We start from the raw sequence: 23,433 nt of genomic DNA on the forward strand, positions 1-23,433 counted from the left end.
CACGATGCGTAGGTTGTGGAATATAATCCAGAATTTTCTTTATTTTTACATTAGTAATACTGTACCACCTTTATTCTTATATTGATAATTATACAGTCTTTCTGTCAAATGCCGTTAATTTGGGATTAAAAACACAGCTTGAAAGTGGCTTGTGATCTTTGCTGAGCTGATCACACATAGAAACTCTACATGAAAGTACAAAAATGCAGAAAGTGTGTCAATGCCGAGTGATGCTATTCACCGAGCTGAAAAATTAAGACGTGGTTAATGAAGCATAGCATGTCAAAGCAATCCTCGCATATGACATCAGATATGCCCACAAGTGATATCAAAGCAGTATGATCAGTGTTTTGTGATGTTGCCATGTCATCGTTGGCATCAGTGCTTTTGTCTTGCAGACATCACATCTTGATACATCTTGATTTTGATGAGTTTTCTCTGGGTACGCCGGTTTCCTCCTACATCCCAAAAACATGTATGGAATGTTAATTGAAAACTAAATTGAAAGTGAGTGTGATTGGTTGTTTATTTATATGTGCCCTGCGATTGGCTGGCGACCAGTTCAGCATGGACCCCGCCTCTCGCCCAGAGTCAGCTGCGATAGGCTCCAGCGCACCCACGACCCTAGTGAGGATAAGCGGAACCGAAAATGGAAAGTGTGAAGCAATGGAAAAGTAAGGAATCTTAAAAAAAAAAAAAACATGAATTGTCCACAACAACCATTCACACCTATGTACAATTTAGAGTCTTCAATTCACCATGGGATGTGGAAGGAAACCTGAGTGCCCGGAGAAAACCCACGCAGGCACGGAGAACATGGAAACTCACTACAGGCGAGGCCGGATTCGAACCTGGGTCCTCAGAACTGAGGCAGTTGTGCTAACCAGTCTTTCACCGTGCCATCCAGTTAAAAGACAAATGTTATATATATTTTTAAAAAAACATAATAATAAAGACAGTCAAGCTGCTTGGAGAAAATGTAGGAATTCATTTTTATTTACTAGGAGACTAAATAAGTTAGTGGATCAAATGTTAACAATCTCTACAGCAGTGAAAGATCATTAGGTCACAAGTGGGCTGTTGGACCCAAAATCTGCGTGTAAATTGCCACAGTATTATTATTATTATTATTAATGTGTTTGCTTGTCAAACTCTGACCCAAAAAATCTCGGCTTGCTGGCCCTGTGAGGATAAATTTCAACTCTATAATTGTTTAAAGAAGCAGTCCTATTGCTAATATCAGACATGCAAACCAATGGCATAAAGGGTAAAAAAAAAAAAAAAAAAACATTGTGGGGGGGGAGGGGGGGGTATCCCCTGGGCCCCCACAGATAATGTTTTTCATTTGAACATAAATTAAGCAATTTGGAAGACTCCGAAGAGTACAATAAGGCAAAATAAACAAATTGTATTGACGCAGAAAAACATTTATTTACACCGCTCAAGTACATTCATTCATTCATTCATCTTCCGTTCCGCTTATCCTCACTAGGGTCGCGGGCGTGCCTGAGCCTATCCCAGCTATCTTCGGGCGAGAGGCAGGGTACACCTGCCTGACAGTTTGGAGGACCGGGGTTCAAATCCCGGCCCCGCCTGCGTGGAGTTTGCATGTTCTCGCCGTGCCTGGGTGGGTTTTCTCCGGGCACTCCGGTTTCCTTCCACATCCCCAAAACATGCACGGTAGGTTGATTGAAGACTCTGAATTGCCCGTAGGTGTGAATGCTTGTTTGTTTATATGTGCCCTGCAATTGGCTGGGGACCAGTTCAGGATGTACTCCGCCTCTGGTCCGAAGATAGCTGAGCTATCTATGCAATTATGGGCTACACGATGTGTATTTTGTTTTGAAATGACCCAATGCATACATGTGTACGATGGCATTTAAAAGCCAATAAATAGACATTGTCTCTTTTGTGTATTTGGTAATGAATTTACAATGACCTATGAAGTGATATGCCATTTAAAGGGATCGTGTAAAACTGTCCCTGCTCGTCCTCCGTACTTGACTCGTCTTTGGGGAGCGTCCCAGCTAGGGCACGCGCCTCCATCCGCCCCAGTGTGCCCTCGTGCCCGCGTATGCCCGCACACCCGCCCCCCCCCCCCTCCCCCAAAAAAGCCGATTCTGAAGCCCATTTTCTTCGCTATTGGAGGCCCGCTGGAGGATGACTTCCATCCGGCTGTACTGCATGAACGGCGGACATCACCTGCAGATTCTCCCCGACGGGACGGTCCGCGGCCAGAGGGACGACACGGACGTTCACAGTAAGATGAGGCGTTCACGAACCTCCCTGCAATAGCAGCCAAGCCGCCAGCCAATTGCAAGGCACATATAAACAAACAGCCGTTCGCGCGCACATTCACACCTACGGGCAGTTTGCAGTGTTCAATCAACCTCCCACGAATGTTTTGGGGATGCGGGAGGAAAACTGGAGAAACCCCACGCAGGCACGGGGAGAACATGCAAACTTTTGAACCCCGGTCCTCAGAACTGTGAGCCGGATGTGCTAACCAGTTTTGGCACCGTGCCGCCCCTCTGATACCAACGGTGATGCATGAATTTCGATGATTGCTGTGGTCTTTTTTGTCAGCTTTTTTGCAGCTCAAGGCTGTGGCTCCAGGTGTGGTGGTTATCCGAGGACGAGAAACGGGGATTTTCTTAGCCATGAACGAGGAGGGCCGCTTGTACGCTTCGGTGAGTTTTTGATCACACTGCCAACATTGACGGCATCCGTTCCAAGTGACTCTTCCCATCTATCGCGTGTCGTCTCTCAGCCGTCTGTAAATGACGAGTGTCGCTTCCTGGAGAGGCTGGAGGAGAACCGCTACAACACGTACCGGTCTCACAAGTATCAGGAGAACAGCTGGTACGTGGCCCTGAAGAAGAATGGGAAACCTAAGCTGGGTCCCCGGACACACATTGGACAAAAGGCCATCTTCTTCCTCCCCCGCCGGCTGGATGCTGACACCAGCACTTACCAAAAATGTCCTGACTCATGAGACATTATTTCTATTTGTTTCAAAATGTGTAACATGTGTGTGCAGTGTTTCACAAAAATGAGTACGCCCTCACATTTCTTTGCAATATCTTTTAATGGGACATCACTCAAGAAACTTAGCTACAATTGCATGTGGTCAGTAGTAAATTTACTGTCCCCTCAACACACAGCCATTCATGGCTAAATCAGCGGCAACAAAAGTGAGGACGCCCTGACGTGAAACTGTCTGAATTGGGCCCAAGTACCCATTTTCCCTCATAAGGTCTCACGTGTGAACGGAGAGCAGGTGTAGTAAATTTGGTGTTATCGCTCTCACACTCTCTTAAGATTGCTTACAGGAAAATTCCGTGTGGCACCTCATGGCAAATAACTGAGGAGCTGGAAGAGTTTTCATTCCTATACAGTATCTTGAGTATTGTTGGAAGCCACTGTAACATAATGCACTGTTTCAACAGTCATACTACGCTTAAATATAGACAAATACAAACTGTTACTTGAATCATAATTCAATAAAATCAAAATGCAAAAATCGCACATAGAATTCAAATGAAATTGTAACCTAAATAAAAGATTGAATGCACATTGTACTTCAAAGTTCAATACAGCTGAACTGGACTTAACATCATTTACTGTACCTACTGGATTTTTTTATCTGTATTTTTTCTGGTTTAAGCCATTATAGCAGGGGTGCACTCACTTTTGTGAGATACTGAATGCCTACTGCATCACTGCTAGCGTAATATTTCACTCATCTGACTAACAGCGTGGGTTGTGGTCCTACTCAGTCTGAATGGTTGTCTGTCTCTATATGCTGTATGTGCCTTGCGATTGACCGGCGACCAGTCAAGGGTGTATTCTGGCTTTTGCCTGAAGTCACCTCTGATAGGCTTCAGCTTTCTGCCACCGTGAACAGGATAATCGATGGATGTCGACTGCTTATTTTATTTTAATGAAACTATGGTGATTTTACTGATACAATCACCGAGTGGCGGTTGTGCGGATTCCATCATGCAGGTCGACATTCTCGTTTTTAAACAAACTTTATCGTTCAAATACTTGCGTCCTAATGTGCTGTTTCATGACTAACACACCTGATTGATTGTTTAACACTATTTATGTAACTTAACTTTTCAGTGATTGTTGTTTAACACTATATATGTAACTGTTAGGTTTTCCACATAGGTTAGTGCCATCCAGCTGGCTGCTAACACAAACTCTTCAGTTGGATCGCTAACACGACTCATGGATTTTTTTTTTTTTTTTTTTTACAGTGTTAACATTTTAGTGTTAACCAGTTAGCTAATGCCTTAGCTCATGAAAGAGAAGTTAAAATATACAAGATTAAATATATACTATAGTTTGTTAAATTGTTACCATTTATGGTGTGAAATTATATTTATTAGCAAAGAAAACTGGACTTAAATGAACTACAGCTAATAAATGCCCTTGTAACACTCCAGCAATTTTGATGAGTCACTTTGTGGTCAAGGCGTGAATTGCAATATCCAAGTAGCTATCAACAGCTTTTAAAATAACATTACAGGGTCCGCGGTTTACGACAAATTTGTACCTGGCGGAAGGTGCCTTGGTGTCATGTTTTCTGTCACTAACCTACGCTAATGTAGAACTGTAGTAAATTCATTATTTAAAATACTGTAGATAATGTGAAAAACACTTCTAGGTTAAGAAGAACAAAAATCATCAAATGGAAAAACAGTCAAGATAAGATGGTCGTACGTACAAGAATCCAAACCAGTACTGCTAACCAAATGCAGAGGTAGTCACTGATGCTGTAGCTTTAGCTATATGGCCATTTTGCTGATTGCTAAAGTTGAGTACTAACATTTCACAAAATGAAATATACCACCCTACTTTTTGTGTTTGGTGAAAAATGAACATGAATATGTTGCACAGCAAAGCTGACCTTGCTTTTTCATTGATGGCAATCATTGCCAACTGTGTGCCTGTGAAACCCTTTGAGACGCTTTTGTGTTTAGGGGCTGTACAAATAAACTTGACTTTTTTTTTTTTTTTGTAGCCTTCGCAACTAGAAAGACCACACACAGGAAAGGTATTTAAAAGTGACATTTAATGAACCAAATCTTCTTTTCTGTACAGAGTCATAACAACAAAACCTCAAAGATGTCGCTCTACATCACTTGAAATTAACATCAAAGCCCGGACAGTAAAGTTAAAATCATTAAGGCAAAAAGAAAACTGTTGCGCTTCCATGGAAAATTCTTCTGACACGCAAATCAGAAAAGTGATCAGACTGCGATTTTAAGCTCGAGGTCAAATGATTTTTGTCAGTCACGTAAAAGTGCACCTGCATACAACATTCTTCGATTTTTATTTTACCCAAAGACAGCAAACATCTCGAACGCATCAATTTTAAACACATGAAAATAAACTCGAGATCACAAGGAAAAAAACAAAAGCCAAATTTTGATCAGTCTAGGCATGTTGTAAAGACAGAATGGTAAATTATCTTCAAAAATCTCAACTAGGTTGGTGTGATACCAGCACAAATGACTCAGGATATTGGTACTTTCTTATTCATTTTTCAGTGGGTAACCCCACATTGACTTTAAATCCATTTTGAAGAATAATAACAATTTCCTCTGATTTAATACAGCAAACACGGGCAAAAATCACGACACACGCGTGCAATGCTGGACATTGCACCGGAGTTGTGCAAAACACATGCATGACAAGCATGTACACTAAACCAGTGATTCCCAACTACTAATCTGCCAAGGGAAACTATCCAATTTCATTTCATTGGTCAGAAAATTATTTACCACGTCTTTGTTCATCTATGGCAGTGACATATAGTGACAGGCAGAACAATGAATTGCTTTTCAACACATTTGGCTACAACTCGCATCTACTTTTTGTAACACTTTTGTTGGGTAGTGTGCCGTATTATTATTTTTTTTAGTATTATGTAAAATATGTCTTGGTGCATTAAAGGTTGGGAAACACTGCACTAAAGAGACAAAGTATTGTGAAAAACCTCCTGTACGTATAAGGGCATTGTGTCCCAATTACTTTATTTCACAGTCATTTGACTTCACTTGAAAGTATTCCCCGACTGAGTCAGGAGACAACACTGCGAACCCTCAGTTGAGCGATGTGGCGGAGTCATTTACAGCTGTGCAAATGTGTGACAAGAGCCTATATAAGTCACAATAAAACCATGAGGTGGCGCTATAGAGTGAGCCGCATGCTTATGTGGTGCATGTTAAAGACCTGCTGTGATTTCCAGCCTCTCCCTGGAAAGCAAGAAGCCATGCTTGTAATTCTAGCAAAACAATATTAAGGCATCACTTATTAAATGTTACACACAAGATGGAGATAACATGCGCCACTAATGACTACACTGAGGGAAGAGTACTGCTAACCGCTTACCATGAATATAATCGCAACCAAAGAGTAAACTATTTCCCCAAATCGTTTGTTTGCGTAAGAGGCGTCTTCATCCGTTTGATTTCTACGCTGTGTCGTGATGTCCTCTTCCGCCACATCTGAGCAGGTCAATTGAGAAAATAAGAATGATGTTAGTTGTCAGACAAAAATGACTGTCTATTACTAGTGACGTTTGACTCCATTTGAACAACCAAACGGAGCCAGGCAGTCTCATGACAGCACACGGAGTTTCTGCAGCCTCTCACAGAAGTTTTCAAAGTGACAAATGGTCATGGAACATTGGAACAACAAGAGAAAAGAATGGCTATGTAATATCTAGCTAATTTAAGACTAGTGATGCACTGAAATTAAAATTCTTGGCTAAAACCCCGAAAACGTAAACATTCAACAAATTACTATGCCAATTATTATTAAAATCGCATTTATGGCTATGACTGCAGAGCTGCCAACCTACAGCAATTCACTTCCAGATCAATTTGTCTGCATTCCCATATTTTTAAAATTACCGTGGGACAGTTATTGTAGTACTTTACATAATAGGATAAAAATAATTCTGCAAACTGTTCAATTGCACAACATAATCATTAAATCATGGCTTCAGTATTTGCTATTTTGATTTATTATAATCAACCTTGTAATGCCAGACGCATTTGCAGCCAAATGTCGTTTTTTATTTCCTGTGTCGCTGTTGAAACGATTAAAATGTCCCCATTGTGGGACTAATAAAGGTTATCATAAATATTTTTAAATTTACTTTTAAACTTATACAGTGGGGCAAAAAGGTATTTAGTCAGCCACCAATTGTGCAAGTTCTCCCACTTAAAAGGATGAGTGAAGCTTGTAATTTTCATCATAGGTATACCTCACCTATGAGAGACAAAATGAGGGAAAAAAATGTATTCCAGAAAAGCACATTGTCTGATTTTTAAAATAATTTATTAGCAAATTATGGTGGAAAATAAGTATTTGGTCACCTAGAAACAAGCAAGATTCCTGGCTCTCACAGACCAGTAACAACTTCTTTAAGAGGCTCCTTTGTCTTCCACCCGTTACCTGTATTAATGGCACCTGTTTGAACTCGTTACCAGTATAAAAGACACCTGTCCACAACCTCAAACAGTCACACTCCAAACTCCAGTATGGCCAAGACCAAACAGCTGTCAAAGGACACTAGAAACAAAATTGTAGACCTGCACCAGGCAGGGAAGATTGACTCTGCAACAGGTAAGCATCTTGGTGTGAAGAAATAAACTGTGGGAGCAATTATTAGAAAATGGAAGACAGACAAGACAAGACCACTGATAATCTCCCTTGATTGGGGGCTCCACAAAAGATCTCACCCCGTGGGGTCAAAATGCTCACAAGAACGGTGAGCAAAAATCCCAGAACCACATGTGGGGATCTAGTGAATGACTTAAGAGAGCTGGGACCAAAGTAACAAAGGCTACCATCATTAACACACTACCCCACCAGGGGCTCAAATCCTGCAGTGCCAGACATGTCCCCCTGTTTAAGCCAGTACATGTCCAGGCCCGTCTGATGTTTGCTAGAGAGCACTTGGATGATCCAGAAGAGGATTGGGAGAATGTCAGATGAAACCAAAATAGAACTTTTTGGTAAAAACTTAACTTGTCGTATTTGGAGAAGAAAGAATGCTGAGTTGCACCCAAAGAACACCATACCTACTGTGAAGCATGGGGGTGGAAACACCATGCTTTGGGACAGTTTTTCTGCAAAGAGAACAGGACGACTGCTCCGTGCAAAGGAAAGAATGAATGGGGCCATGTATCGGGAGATTTTGAGTGAAAACCTCCTTCCATCAGCAAGGGCATTGAAGATGAAACGTGGCTGGGTCTTTCAGCATGACAATGATCCCAAACACACTGCCCGGGCAACGAAGGAGTGGCTTCGTAAGAAGCATTTCAAGGTCCTGGAGTGGCCTAGCCAGTCTTCAGATCTCAACTCCATAGAAAATCTTTGGCAAAAAATCTTTTTTTTACATTATATTGTTTACATAACTGCACGCCGACCACGGTTTTTGCTTATGCCATAACAACATCCTGTTTTGGCGGCCAAAAATTTGGTGCATCACTATTTAATTTCTCGTGGCACAATTTGCCTGAAGATTTAATTTAGTATTGTTTGACTTAGTGATATTGTTTGACTTAGTGATATTGTTGGGCAATATCTTAAATTGCACATTCCCGTTTTACATTCTTATGTAGTTGATGCTCATGCTTTGATTAAAACAAAAAAATCTGAAGTTACTCATGAGTTAATCTGTACCCGAGTATTTGTGTTTTCAGTGAATACTTGCTCTTATGCAAGTAAATATTAGGACTACATTTTACTTGACTCACATTATTCTAAAGTAACAGTACGCTTGAGTCCAATGTATGGTTACTCTCCTCACCTTTGTTGCCTGTCCACCCATCAAGCGGGAAATTTAACAACCAAATCTTTACTTATAGGCCTATTTCTGACAACGTATATGTGAGTGAGCGGTTCTTTACTTCCGCCACACTGTTACGTCATGACAGGCCCACCTCGGTCTAATAGATGAAGAGCACCCTTGTTCGGGGTAGACTGGCGTAGGTGGGATCTCCCAGCTTGCGCACTCTGGAGTAGTTAACAAAGCCCCTGACGAACAGCATGAAGCCTGCAATGCAAAGAAAGACAAAGTGTACCATTCTGACAACAATTAAAACGTTTTTTTTTTGTTTTTGTTTTTTTTTCTTAACTCACCCAAGCCCAGGAAGACCCACCACAGCCAGTACTGGCCATCAAAGTAGCCAGGGAAGTAGGTAGAAAACTATAAAGAGCAGAAGTCAACCAATCAAAACACAAGATAGAGATACTATATACGCACTGGCGGATCTGCCCATTAAAAAAAGAAATAATAATAATACAATTTTAAAATGCCTTGCCACCCCAGTTACCAACACGACGGTCAGCAATGAGTCCATCAATCATAAATTACAGTGGAACCTCAACTTAATGGACTAATGGGGCGAGGGTCGTCTGTTAAACCAGACTGTTAAATTGGAGCACATTTTTGTAGCCTAAAAACACCAGTACAGTACAAAATTGTTTTGTACTTTTTTTCAGGGTCTAAAACACCCAGTACAATAAAACATTATTGTAAATGCAAAAAAAAAAAGAAGCTTTAATTTCATTTTATTTTTAAACGTTTTAAAGTTTATCCAAACTTACCTCACTAGTATATGAAAGGGGTGATAAATGTAGACTGTGTGAAAGACTGTGACTCAATGTAGCCTGTCCAATATTTCTAATAAAAACAAAAAATTATAATTGTTTGAGAATTATTGTATAGGCTACAAGGACAGGGTTAGCGTTCAATATTAAGCTATGCTATACATATTTATTAGGGAATGGAGAAAATAAAATCTGAACTTTAAATGTGTATGTGGCAGCGTTTGGGGTATAACCTCTGCCCCACCAACTGAACCTCCTCCCACCCCAGGTAAAACTTTCTAGAACCACCACTGCGTATATGTCATTAATCTTAACTAGCTCTCACCCTGACGATAAGAACCCATTTGATGAGGGACAGGCCAAAGCCTGAGATGGCTCCATATCGACCGGCAGCTGACGTGGTCAAACAGAAGGACAAGAAGAAGCCGATCCAGTTAAAGAGAAATGCCACTGGAAGACATAAATTGTAAATACATTTTTAAAAAATCTTTTAAAGTTGCATATTAGCAGGTCAACAGTGTCTGACTTCAGTTCAATGAACATGCATTTCCTTTATCTTTGGCTTATCTTGCAACACGTATGGAAAGCCATTTGAACATTTATTCAATAGCTTTGGTATCCAGTTTAAGGTCCATGGTACTCGTACAATCGTTGTCCTCACCTCTTCCAGCGTGCCGACTGTTTTCCAAGCAATGTTTTTTTTCACGACTCGTGACTACATGGACCTTAAGCTGGACATCAAATATATTTTATATGAAAAAGAGAAGAGAGAGAGCAAAATAGTATAAGATCATTTCTCGAGGCTAAATTTGCCTTAATTTGTTATTTTACAATGATTGTATTGTTTGTTATTTTATACAGATTTGATTACATTTTAGATGACGTGATATTGTTCAGTAATTGCTGAATTTGCAAATTTATATTGTATTTGACATTCATGATTTAAAATGGATTCGAAGTTACCCAACATTTACTCACTGCTTGAGTTGTTTTATCACTGAATACTTACTCGTACTCAGGTAATTATTTAGAGGCCTTTTTACTTTTTTCCTCAAATCATACTAAAGTACCAGTAAGCTTACTTGAATACAATTTTCAGCTACTCTACCCACCTTGGTTATTAGTGAGGCAAAACTGCACTACTTGACAACTGTGTGCTACTAGTACTTTTAGTGGTGATATAAAATTCTGCTAGGACCTTACTAGCAGTTCTTGAAGTACACAGATGTTATTTTGTGCAGTTTTCCCTCACCAGTAACTGTCTTACTTGTACACCAAAGTTGTCCTACTGGTGTACAGGAATGTCATACAGTCGTGGATATAAACGTTATTAGTACAACAGTTGTTCTACTAGTGTGCTCAATTGTCTTACTATTGAGAACAAAGAGTTTACTAGTACATGGACCTTAAGTTGACTATGAAGGATAGTGAAAACGGCTCAAACAGCTTTCCATAGTGGCATACTAATAGGACAACTGCATGTTACTAGTGAAGCAAGACTGCACTAGTTTACAACTGCATGTTTTTTGGGAACCTATCCTGCGTCCTCAATTACGCTCAGATTTTTAATATTCGTGGCAGTGCTCCATCCCTATTTCTGTACCCTGCTTCCTGCCCAAAGTCAGCTGGCTGGCATAGGCTCCAGCTAATCTACTACCCTGATCAGGATAACCGCTACAAAAAAAATTAATGGATGAAAAATTGGTTTAAATTTGAACAAATTGGAGGTGGACCAGTGTCATGTAATAGAACATGCTCCTCTTCATCAGTTTCACTGTAGCACAATTAAATGCAAACATCTCCAAGAGAATAAAGGGTGAACATGTTTCTTACTGAAGAAAGTGAGCATGAATATGCCGTCATTGCCTATTCGCAGCTGGTCAGCATCCTCAAAGTTGTCCCGGGCCACAAAGTCATCCTCCTGCAAGTATGTAAGTAATGGTGCTTTGTCTCGTGGCAGTAAAGTGGATGTGTTTGGTGATGGGGCAAAGACGTACCGTGACTGTTCCGGTGACGAGGGGAACGACAGCCTCCGCTTTGCTTCTCTCCGCTTCATCATAGGAGGGCAAAGTCGTGGCGACACTGTAGGACGGAGGGTTGGGGAATCTGCCACCATCTTCCTTGTATTCAAAGAAAACTGACGAGGGGAAAGACACATGGGTTTTATTTTATTCATGAACAAATGCATATCCATGAAATGTTGCCTTTTCATTTAACACCTCAATGTAGTGATCACAGCAAACACACACACTATGACAACAAGCACCCCAGTGTGGTAAGTTTGCATGAAATTTAAAACTTTTCAAACATTTTCAAGTTGTTTTATATTTATTTACAATAATTTTGTACTGTATTGGGCACTTTAGGCCACGAAAAAAAGCACAAAATTTTGTACTGTACGGGGCGCATATGGCCACAAAAAGTGTGTGGGGGGGGGGCGTTGTGGAATAAAAAAAGAAAAAGCGGTTCAATATAACAGACAATCGGCTGTAACCGACGACCCCCTGCCCCAATTAGTCCTTTATATTGAGGTTCCACTGTATAGTGATTAGTGAGTAGGGAATGAGATTACGAACGCAGCCCAAGCGTGCCAACGTACTCTTACACCACAAATTAGCAGCGTCCATAACCTCAAAACATCTTGCGTTGGTACCACCGTAACAAAGGACCCCCTGCATATGGCGAATACTAAAAGCAGAGAAGGGAGGCAGAGGGCGGAATACATTAGGGTGATATCCATCATTACTGTTGTGTTTATGGTCCATTCCATGCAAGGCAAGCCTTTCATGTGCTGCGTATTAACGGCTGCTTTTGTGTTTTACCCAAATTCAACGACTGCAGTCAAGTGAGTCAGTGGACTCACACTCACTTACAACATGTATGATCTGGCCATGAATTACACTACTGGTGAAGACTTTGCATCCAAATCCATCTATAATATTTAGATGCCGTTTAGAACATGATAATACTTCTCCATGAAGTATTGAACTAAAATGTATCATACTGAGAGCTACTGCTAATATTTTATGTAGTAAAAAAAAAAAAGCACTGGTAGGAGACTGAAGTTTACAAGAAAGACTGGGTAATAATGTTGGGGGGGGGGGGGGGGGGGTTAACTGGTTAAACTAATTTTACAAAAATAAAGTGGTAATACTATGAGCATTACCAAAAACCTGTTTTAACACTTCAATCTACTGTAAGTTTAACAAAGGAAATCAATGTTTTGCACATCAGTGAGAATAACAGTTTGTCATATGAATAAACATTTGTCTGTTCTTCAGAAAGAAAATATATAGATCATGATGGCAGTGTTTCCCCACATATAATGACACAGCATTTCAATTGGATTCATGTCCGGATTTTGACCAGGCCACTCCCAATCCTTAATTTAAAAAAAATTATTTAAACCATTCAGAAGTTGACTTGCTGGCGTGTTTTGGATTATTGTCCTGCTGCAGAACCAAAGTGCGCTTAGGGTTGAGGTCACAAACTGATGGCTAACCATTCTCCTACAGGCTTTTCCAGTATAGAGCAGAATTCATGGTTCCATCAATCACAGCAACTCATCTAGGTCCTGAATTTTTCCAAAAGTAGGACTAGCCTTTATGTTCTTTTTGGTCAGTAGTAGTTTTCACCTTAGAATTATGCCATGGATTTAATTTCTGCATAGTTTTTTTCCTTATTGTTGAGTCATGAACACTGACCTTAACTGAGGCAAGGGAGGCCTGCAATTCTCTAGATGTGCTCTTGGAGCATTTTTTGTAGGCCAGCCTAGGTAGGCTGTTTCATGTTTTCTCCATTTGTGGATAATGTCTCTCACTGTGGTTCGCTGGAGTCCTAAAGCTTTAGCATTGGCTTTCTAACAATTTCCAGACTGATGGATGTCAATTACTTTATTTCTCATCTGATCTTAAATTTGTTTGAATCGAGGCATTTTGTTGTTGCTTTTTGAGCTATTTTGGCCAACTTAATTTAGTTAGACACGTATTATAAAGTAATTTCTTGATTGAACATTGTCTGGGGGTAATTAGGCTTGGTGTGGTCAGTGAAAATGAACTCAGCTTTCCAAAAAAATTTAATTAGCCACAGTTAAATCATAGTCATATAATACCAAAGGGGGCAATTACTTTTCGACAAGAGACGAGGTAGCCTTGAATAGTTTTCTCCCCCCTTAATAAATAAAATCATTTAAAATTTACATTTTATGTTTACTTGGGTTAGCTCTGTCTGATATTTAACATTTGTTTCATGATCATTAAAGTGGAGACACTATGCCTCAATACTATACTATATAGGGTTCGCAAATCTCCCACTTGCTGGTTCCAACTTGGAAGTCAATGTGACGAGGCAGAATGCTTCCTAACCTGCATTTGCTGCAGCAACGCTACTGTAGGGAGGAGGTGCATCCGGGGCAGGACCATCTTGAGATGTCGGGAGGGTCTCCTCCTCGTTCACCAGCTAGGTGATAAACAATGAACTTGTCAAGACCAAATGCACCCGTTTGGCAAAAACTCGACATGCTGACGAGGATGAACGTAAACCTGAGGCAGACATTAACCTAAATATAACCTATCGATAAAAAAATAATGTAACCACTAAACGGATGTTAAAAGAAAATAATGTGCGTTCGTGTGGCGTGCAACAAGTGGTCGTAAGAAGATATCGTCAACGAGCAGGATTAAAAATATTTGACTAATTATAACCCAAAAAAATAGATCTCATCAACTGAATTACCGGACGTAAACATTACACGAGCAAACGTCCAGCTAGATGGATGTTATAATCTTAAATCCACGCAGTTTGTGTTCTCTGACATTGTTGTTGATTGATGACATTTCAAGTTGCCTCCTTTGCAAATAACATTTCGGCCCAGCTAATGCTAGCTCACGCTGGGAAATACGAAACCAAACATTCATATTAAGAAAATCGCTTGACACACGGTTCGTTACGCGTTTTAAGTGATTTGTGTATGATTTAATACAGGGGGAAACTACAGTCCAACTACAGTCCGTTCGTATCCAAATGTTAGCTCGTTAACGCCAATGACAGGCTAACCGCGAGGGCAGATATCAGGCGAGCGTTGTTTATGCTAGACTAGATTTACCTCTTGATATCTGACGTTGCTGTTCTGCTCTGCCATCGTGGACGAAAGTAATTAAAACGTTCTCTTCCCACCTCGGCGGTGAAAATATGGTGAATTTAGAACGGCCTCAGCCGACGGAAAGAGCGGTGATAACGCTGCCTCGGGTCGGCCACCTTCTTCCTTCTCACGCTCCTCCAAGGTCTAATGATGCCTTCATGGCTTTCGAAAAATGTGCAATCGATTGTTCGCGAGTCACAGCGACACACATTTTGTAAAAATCCACAAACAAAAAATCGACAAAACAGGTTTCATGGTCTATTATTATAAATAACAGGCATCACCGAAGTCATCAACGCGAGCTGTATAAACTATCTCCTCACATTTTTCTTTGTACAACTGCATCTATTCATTTAGGGACATTCCTTGGTGTCGAGGAAAAACAAGGCGTCATTCAAAGTGCAACTTCAAATCACTTTATTATAAATGTGAAACAGTTGTAAAAACAAAAACTTGATTCTCCACCCATGTTTCCCTGCCTTAGTACAGAGGAGTCATTGGAATGTGTATTTTCTTAAAATGCATAATCACAAAAAATTTTTTATTTAAAATATCCTCATTTCTTGGGCTCTAAATCAGGTAACTCTACCAGCTTGTTGTGCACATGCATCATCCCTACAGGAGAGAGAAACAAAACAATAAGCGTTTTGAATATATATATATATTTTTTTTTTATCTTGACCGATGTTGTCCGGAAGCGTATTGCTGCCACACTAAAAAAGGCTCAAGGGCTCAACTAACTGTATCATGTTATTTCAATATACAGAGGAACCTCGATAAAATGGACCCCGATATAACAGATATCGGATAAAACGGACCATCGGGACTGAACACTGCCATTGACAGTCTGTCGGTTCCAGAACTGGTTGCTGTTGTTTACTAGCGCTGTGGGGACTGACGTACAGTATTTCCGGGTCACAGATATCCAATATGACTAGATCAAATACAAAAAAATGACGTGCATCCCGTGCATACGTGGCGTCCATGTTGAAAGTGGGGCTTTGACGTGGTGGCCATGTCATGCTTGTTATATCTATTGTCTACTGTGCATAGAGCGCAGAACAGAGAGTGAGTGGCATGGCGGCAGTGTTAACTCTAAAGAATAGAAAACAAGTTTCTGGATTCTGGAACATGCTATTTATGGTACAGTAAAAATAATCATAATAATAATGTCAAGCCGTGCGCCCTTGGCAATGGATCTGGAACTAGGAAGCACACTAATTCCTCACGGCTCATGAAACTGACTCGCCTATGATGAATACTGTACATCAACAAAGTCACCAGGACCATGTACAGAGGCGTGGGTAAGTTTGCATAGATGCAGGTCACAGAAAAAATCCCTGCTACTTATCATCACATTATACAGATACAGTACTCCTCCGCTATCTCACGGTGCAACTATATTGAAGATTTTTATTACAGTTGTTTCTCTATTTTTTATACTGTTTGTACAATATTTTTGTGTAATACTTTGCTCTTGTTCTCTCTCAGTATATTTGTTTATGCCCTAATATAATGATAGAGCATAATCATACAAGTACCTCCTTTTTAAGAACAATTGACTTTTAATTCTAAGAATAATATATATTGACATTGTAATGTATAACAATAAATAAAATATCTTGGATTAAAAAAATTATAAAACAGACCCAGGCTCTATTCACAAAATTTGCACTGAAATATTGAACATTTGGCAAAGATGTATAAACAGTTGTTAATGCCTTAACAGGCAATATCGTGCCAATCAAGTTTTCAGTTGATTAGGAAAAAGTGCCAAGTAGCAAGATTAACGACAACAAGTAGATCAAAGCAGCCTTTCTTTAAATGCTGCTTTGTCAACAGGTTCATCTCTGTACAATAGTAACGATATACTGTAATGTGAGCATATGTGCGCCATATTCACATTTGTATTTCCATTGTTGGGCAAAGGGCTCCATTATTGCAAGCTGACGGGAAAAGGGGAAATTTTAAGTTGTGTTGTCTTTGTTGCGACGTCATACGAATTTGAAATACCAGCTCGTTAGTGTTAGCGGCATGGATGTATCCAAAATGTTCCCACGTCGTTGCGGTGGCATCAGGCTTTGGAACTTATTCAATTGATGCCGCTCAATTTTCTGTAACTGTGCAGTTACCCGGCTCGCTGTCAGAAAAGTTTCTGCACGCGAGCACCTGCATTTTAAACGCATGCGCACACATACACACACGGCCAATCAGACCGAGGGCCCCCGCCCTTCATTATCTCTGATTGGTTTAGAAAACACGATGGGTTTCATGTGTGCTTTAAAGTCGCGGAAATGTTTTTTTTCTTCCTCAAATGACTGGGCACCTTTAGACACCCTGTTTTTTGTTGTTGTTTTTTTTGCTGCACCATTCAGAAATTAGGGCGCATATGCAACCAAATTAGTTGCTCTCTAGTCAAAAAAAAAAATGTCATACACCAGATTTCCAGCACCTCGACGCAGTAAGACATAGATCTGCGTCCTAAGACGCAGATTGATTGTACTTTATGCGTCCCTGCTAATTTTTGTGCGTCTTGAGACGCGGGACGCACATCAAACGAGGTCCCTGAGTTTGGATAAAATGTCCATCTTTCAAACATTTTCAAGCTTTTTAAAATATTATTTACAACAACTTTGTACTGTAATGGGCGCTGTAGACCACGTAAAAAAAAAAAAACCTACAAAACACTAATTATGTACTGTACAGTAAAATGGGTGCATATGGCCTAAAAAAATAAATAAATAAAGTGCTTCAACGTATTGGACAATCGGCTACAGTATATCGGACAACCCCCCAGCCCCTATTAGTCCGTTCTATCGAGGTTCCACTGTATGATGTTTTCACGTTATAACGTGAAATTGTCACGTTATTTCAAGATGTGATATTTTCATGGTAAAACAAGATAAATAGGCCACGTTAAATGATGGAAGAGATGTGAAGCAAGAACATGGCTCGTTCAGACGATTCAATTAAATTCTACAGGCTGGGTGAAATTAAGCAGACATTAGAAATTTCTGATATAATTTTTTTGTATCACTCAAGTCATTACGAAAACATTTTTCAAACAGACAAAACTAACGGGTATTTCTTATTGTCATTATTTCTCAGATGGGCGGTCACTTGACTGTTCAGAAGCGAGCTAAGACAGAGGCAAACTTTCTTTTTCTTTACTTTCATTTTACCATGTAATAAAGAACATGTTTCATTTGATTCAATCAATTTGTAATAGGAATCTGGATTTTATTACCAATTTTTATTGCCTAGTTACTCTTCACCCACACTGCACTTTATACTTGGCTTGAGACATGGTGAGATTCTACAGTTATTAAGCACCGTGGATGGGATTGTCATCAATACGCATATTCCAAGGCGGATTCATAGGTTCACATTATAACACGATATTATTATGATAATGAACTTTTCACGTAATTCTGTAATACTTTCCAGGTCATTACATGATACTGTGACTTTTTTTTTTTTAGTCTGGCAGCAATACGCTTCTGTAATGTTGTAATTATATCTCACCTTTGAAATATTTCACAGTCTTGACCCTCAGTTCCAGAGTGGCGTCTTCGTCACATACAAAAACAGTCTGTGGGTGCTGCTGGAATGCGGACACAGTCCACATGTGGTTCACGCCGTCTTCTATGGCTTTGTACAAAGCAAAAGCCTTGTGAGCTCCAGTGATGAGAATCATCACCTGTGGATACAATTAAAAAGTAATCCTTTTGAAGATATGAGGGCAGAACGGTGACCTAGTGGTGAACACGTCTCTCTTCTCGTCTCTGTTTTTGGTAAAAAAAAACATTCAACTAACCTTGTTAAACATACACCCAAATCCCAATTTGTACATCATACCTTCCAAATAGTACACTCCGACACAAAAAGAGCTATATTCTCATTATTTAATCCAACAAACATTTTTTTTTCCTCTACAAAAACCAATTATTGTATGTGTGCAAAAGTATGTGAACCTCCAGCTGCGTTGGTTAAATCAAGCAAGCAAAAGACACAGGCTAAACATTTGGGTACTTATTAAATCATTTAAGCAGACCAATGAAATTACATCATTGGGGAAAGGGTTTGGCCTGGGAACCATGAATTCCACCAGACATTAACTAACCAGTCTCTCACATCTGTTCATGGGGATTTTGCGCACTAGTTCTGGTAAAACTCAGCCAGTTGAGAGAGTTGGAGTGACATCTGGTATGCACCAGACTTTGACTGTGCCAATTCACAATATGGATCCTCTTTTTCTGATGCCATTCCTTTGTAATTTTGCTGGAATGATTTGGTTCATTGCCTTCTTGTTGAATACATTTCCATCCCAGCTTCAACTCCCGGATGATGGCAGGAGATTCTGGTCAAGAATTTCTTAATACACCTGGAAAGTCGTGGCTCTTAAGATACGATGGATTCGTCCAAGTCCAGAAGTGCTAAGCAGCCCCAGACCTTCACATTTCCACCATATGCAGTGCTGGCTTTTCTCCAAACACGGTGGTTTTGATTGCGACCAAATCATTATATTTTTCACTTGTCTGTCCAGAGAAAGGACTTCCAAAAGGCCTCTGGCTTGTCCAAGTACTCTCTGGAAAGTTGAAAAGGGCAGATTTGTTCTTTTTTGAGAACACATGCTTCCTTCTAGAACCGCTCCCATGAATGTCATGACTATTCAATTTCCATCTAATAGTAGACACATGCACATTTATCTGAGATGCGACCAGAGATCTGCAACTCTCTAGAGGTGATATCGGGTTCAGCCTTTACCTATTTTTTCCCCCTGGTGTTTCTGGGTAATAGTTTTGATGGGCGTCCAATTTTGGCAGAGTTGGTGTCATGTTGAAGACTTCATTTGAAAATGATTTGTCTTACAGTGGATGGATGGAGCTGGAATCTTTCAAGAATGGTCTGACAGCCCTCCCTAGATGGATGGGCAGTAAATACCTTCTTCATGTCCTCTGCTCTCTCCTTTGCTCTTGGTTTTGTTGATTTGTATGGGACCACAGTTGGTTTGGTTGCTTGCATCTCTCTCTTAATTAGTGCAGGCCAAACTCTTTCACTTATTTCATTGGTCTGCTTAAATTATTTAATCAGCCCTCAAATGTTGAGCCTGTCTTTTACCTACTGAATATAACCAATGCAGCTGGGCTGGGGGTTCACATACTTTTGCATACATACAATTATCAGTTTTTGAGGGGGGGGGGGGGGGGGGGGGGCATGCTTGTTGAATTAAATAAAGTTAACAAGGTTGTTGTTTTTTTTTACTAAAAGACTGACCATGTCAGCAGGGTTCACAAACTTTCAAGCAGCACTGTACGTCACCATCGAGGAGCTATAAGGCTTCCGCAGAGCATACATCAAGAGGTCCCTCGATTTAAGATATCCTGTGGAACCTCTTCGATGATGAATCCTCAAACCTCGATGAGCGTTTAAGACAATTAAGATGTTCCTTAATATGGCAGCATGAGAACAACTTCTGGGTCACTTTCAATGTTTCAAGGAGCGAGACTCTAGGAATGTTGCAATTAACAGACTTGAGATAAGCCCTTAGTATAAACCACGCAACACTGACGAAAGTAACAAATCAATTAAAGATATGAGGCCTTCTTGCACTTCGGGAAGATATAAAAGACGTGTTGACATTGATCGTGAATCTAACCTCCTTTGCATCCATGACTGTGCCCACTCCAACAGTCAGTGCCATGGTGGGCACTTTGGAGAGGTCTCCATCAAAGAATCTGGCGTTGGCCACAATGGTGTCCCTTGCCAAAGTCTTCACCCTCGTCCTAGACACCAGGCTTGATCCAGGCTCGTTAAAGGCTATGTGGCCATCTGGCCCGATTCCTAAGGTGATAGGAATAACATTTGTGTGACGTAACAGATTGATGTCTTGAGGCCACCACAAGATAAGATGTCGTAAACACACGATTGCTTAATCTGGGCTTCGTTCCATACCTCCAACAAACAGCTCTATTCCCCCGGCCGCTGTTATTTTCTCCTCGAAGGCGTCACACTCAGCTTGCAAGTCTGCAGCGTTGCCGTCGAGGATGTGCGTGTTCTCTGCTCGTATGTCGATGTGCTTGAAGAAGTTATTCCACATGAAGGAATGGTAGCTCTCAGGGTGATCTCTGGGAAGTCCTGGATTTTTGGGTTTTAGCAAAGCGCATTGGTCAAACATTAAAGGGGCCATATTACGGGAAATTGACTTTTGATTATTTGGATACAAAACGTTGGGTCTCTGGCGCGCATGCCCACGCATTAAGTGTGAAATTCAACAACCAACTACAGTGATACCTTGAATCAAGAGTTTATTTTGTTCGCAAATCAATTTATCTGCATATACAATCAATTTTCTCCATTGAAACGAACAGAAATGCAAATAATATGTCCCAAATCCCCCAACACTCATTCTAAAAATTCTGTTACATATTTTTTTAACATAGAAAAATAGCACTGTATTGTATAAAAACATGAACAGAATATAAAGCATTTAACTGGTTTTATTAATTGTAATTAAGCTGAAAGTCTCATACACTGGAGTATTTGTGTGTTGATGTGTGCCTTCTAGGGGCGTGGCATACAGAGTGACATCATGAGCCGGAGTCACTCAGGTTGGCCAGTTAGTTCAGTGTGAGCGTCTGCCGTCTGCTTTATTTACCTTGCAAGTATCATTCGGATATTTGTGTTTTGACTGCTTGTAATGTTCAATAAATGTCTTAAAGTCCATCTGCAACTGCGCCCCCCCCCCCTCCTCACCCCCACACACACTCATAACTCATATTTTGGTTTGCGGCATAAAGCAAAGAAGACGACCAAGCAACGGCTCATAGGGTCTCAGTAATCTGCGTATTTCTGAAAATGTGTCTATGAGTGAGCGTTTTTACACTTCCGTCGCACAGTTACATAACAGTGAGGCTGATTTAGTTTCTCAGCCAAGAACTTGGCAGCTAAGTTCCAGAGCTATAGAAACACTTTCAAGCAGCACAATCATCTAAAAATCAAAAGGTATTGTGTGTTTGACCATGTGGGGGGGACATTGGGACAGGATGAGGGTTGGCTCACTTGCATGACAAAACGAGCTGATTTCAGCAAGACAGGGAATATGGTGTAAAAACTGTTTTCATTCCTGATCCTTGGGGTATTTTGACACAAGCACAGTCACAGACAGGATATTAAGATAACTGGGAACTGTTGATAAAGGTGGAGGAAACAATGCAAAAAAATGTCTCCTTTAGAAAGTGATGACTTACCCACATATTCATCCATGTTGAACGTCTTGACATACTGGAAAGAGAGTTCTCCTTTCTTGTAGTACTCAATCAGTTTCTTATAACAGCCTAACGGAGTGCTTCCTGGAGGTGAGCAAAAGAAAAAAGCTTTGATTGCAACATTTGATTCTACTAGGCCCTGTTGTAGCTAGTTCACTGGTCTTGTGCATAGAAGATTCCATATTGTTAGTGTAAAATTTGTAAAACCGTGGGGCTGTCAGATACTCACCAGTAGGAAGACCAAGGGTGAAATATCGGGAGGGTCCAGGTTTGAAAAGTAAAATCTTATTCCTGATGTACTTTGCTGCCCACTCGCTCGACGCGTCGTAGTCATTGAGGATAATCAGTTTCATTTTCCCGTTTGTAAAAATAAAAATAAAAAAGAGGAGTTATAGCAGTTTATCTGAAGTTAACCACGATGCATTTGAGGACAAAACACACCTTCATCAGACTTTAGACTAATCGGACTTTAGACTCATCTAGCAACCTAATCTAGTTACAGTACGTTTAGAATAATGATGTTGTATTAGAGTTGCAAAAATAAGCTACACAAAAACTTTCAGAACACGTTAAAGCTAAAACTTTAACGACAGTACAGAAAATAGTTGCGGGTTGCTACTGCCTCAAAGTGTGTGCGTGCGCGGTTTGTTAGGTCATGTGATCCGCGATGCGGCGGATGGATACTAGTGATGGGAATTCCGGTTCTTCAGAGAAGCGGCTTTCTTGGGTCGGCTCACTTAATAGGCTCCCAAACGTTTCCTCGGATTTTGTCGTTGCTTAAATTATTACCAGCAAAAATGTAAAATAACGCGCAAAACAAATTACTACTGTAAAAAAGAAATAACATTTAAAAAACATGAATAATTTACAATTGAACATTTACCGATTTTTAACTTTGAATTTTATTCTTGTTGTCGTGGTGTAATGCATGATACTGTAACAACTGCCGCATCAGTAGCAAGAGCTCCAGTAGAAACAACAATTGAAAGTTTCAATTGCTTGTTTTTTTTTTCTTTCATTATCACTGATGGGTGGACAGTCCTTAATTCCAGTGTAGCCTGCCCTGTAGAGCTTTTCTTTTTTTTGCATGCTCTCCACTCTGCCTTTGAACCATCAACAAAATCAAAACGTGTGCATATTTTCCTTCATTTCCTGCTGTCGCTTTTTTTTAACGAGCTTGAAAGAGCCGGCTCTGCTCCATTGGATACGGAAGTCACTGCGGAAATGACATCACGTTACATCCTCTCCGCGTTGACGGCTAGCAGTTTGCTAGAATCCTAACTCATTTGGAACAAAGATTTAAGGTTTCAAATAGGATTGATAATTAAAATTTGTATTCTCGCAAACACGTTTGTCTTACCAGCTAAATGTAAACTTGATATGCTT

At 40.3% G+C, this 23,433-nt stretch overlaps 3 protein-coding genes across 4 annotated transcripts; 1 reads left to right on the forward strand and 2 right to left on the reverse strand.

Moving 5' to 3' along the window:
- The first annotated feature begins 417 nt into the window (after positions 1–417).
- On the forward strand, positions 418–4,447 carry fgf1a (fibroblast growth factor 1a). Of its 2 annotated transcripts, none has more exons than XM_061685719.1 (3): positions 418–674; positions 2,587–2,690; positions 2,771–4,447. In XM_061685719.1, the coding sequence occupies exons 1-3, from the start codon at positions 650–652 to the stop codon at positions 2,993–2,995; spliced, it is 354 nt and encodes a 117-aa protein (XP_061541703.1). In that variant the 5' UTR covers positions 418–649; the 3' UTR covers positions 2,996–4,447. The 2 variants fall into 2 exon arrangements, with proteins under 2 accessions (XP_061541703.1, XP_061541702.1); XM_061685718.1 differs by lacking the exon at positions 418–674 and adding an exon at positions 1,614–2,260.
- Positions 4,448–5,064: 617 nt separating this feature from the next.
- On the reverse strand, positions 5,065–15,075 carry LOC133408107 (NEDD4 family-interacting protein 1-like). Its single transcript, XM_061686605.1, has 8 exons — positions 14,744–15,075; positions 14,004–14,097; positions 11,637–11,776; positions 11,473–11,560; positions 9,965–10,089; positions 9,169–9,235; positions 8,970–9,082; positions 5,065–6,521 (listed from the first exon to the last, which is right to left on the reverse strand). Exons 1-7 carry the CDS (start codon positions 14,777–14,779, stop codon positions 8,976–8,978), a joined length of 657 nt encoding a protein of 218 aa, XP_061542589.1. The 5' UTR covers positions 14,780–15,075; the 3' UTR covers positions 5,065–6,521; positions 8,970–8,975.
- Positions 15,076–15,212: 137 nt separating this feature from the next.
- On the reverse strand, positions 15,213–22,697 carry gnpda1 (glucosamine-6-phosphate deaminase 1). Its single transcript, XM_061686604.1, has 6 exons — positions 22,277–22,697; positions 22,030–22,131; positions 20,735–20,917; positions 20,439–20,623; positions 18,305–18,479; positions 15,213–15,394 (listed from the first exon to the last, which is right to left on the reverse strand). Exons 1-6 carry the CDS (start codon positions 22,398–22,400, stop codon positions 15,336–15,338), a joined length of 828 nt encoding a protein of 275 aa, XP_061542588.1. The 5' UTR covers positions 22,401–22,697; the 3' UTR covers positions 15,213–15,335.
- Positions 22,698–23,433: the final 736 nt, after the last annotated feature.

The sequence above is a fragment of the Phycodurus eques genome, chromosome 9, assembly GCF_024500275.1.
Source record: "Phycodurus eques isolate BA_2022a chromosome 9, UOR_Pequ_1.1, whole genome shotgun sequence".
In the NCBI taxonomy this organism is placed as follows: domain Eukaryota; kingdom Metazoa; phylum Chordata; class Actinopteri; order Syngnathiformes; family Syngnathidae; genus Phycodurus; species Phycodurus eques.

Excerpts from the sequence above, each read along its gene's own strand:
- fgf1a (XM_061685718.1), top strand. The coding sequence starts at position 2,161 with ATGACTTCCATCCGGCTGTACTGCATGAACGGCGGACATCACCTGCAG. Across the intron at positions 2,261-2,586 it reads GGACGACACGGACGTTCACA|CTTTTTTGCAGCTCAAGGCT; the intron begins GTAAGATGAGGC and ends CTTTTTTGTCAG. Across the intron at positions 2,691-2,770 it reads AGGGCCGCTTGTACGCTTCG|CCGTCTGTAAATGACGAGTG; the intron begins GTGAGTTTTTGA and ends GTCGTCTCTCAG.
- LOC133408107 (XM_061686605.1), bottom strand. The coding sequence starts at position 14,779 with ATGGCAGAGCAGAACAGCAACGTCAGATATCAAGAG. Across the intron at positions 14,098-14,743 it reads GCAACGTCAGATATCAAGAG|CTGGTGAACGAGGAGGAGAC; the intron begins GTAAATCTAGTC and ends TTTATCACCTAG. Across the intron at positions 11,777-14,003 it reads CGTTGCTGCAGCAAATGCAG|TTTTCTTTGAATACAAGGAA; the intron begins GTTAGGAAGCAT and ends TCCCCTCGTCAG.
- gnpda1 (XM_061686604.1), bottom strand. The coding sequence starts at position 22,400 with ATGAAACTGATTATCCTCAATGACTACGACGCGTCGAGCGAGTGGGCA. Across the intron at positions 20,624-20,734 it reads AATAGAGCTGTTTGTTGGAG|GAATCGGGCCAGATGGCCAC; the intron begins GTATGGAACGAA and ends CTATCACCTTAG. Across the intron at positions 18,480-20,438 it reads CAGTCATGGATGCAAAGGAG|GTGATGATTCTCATCACTGG; the intron begins GTTAGATTCACG and ends TTGTATCCACAG.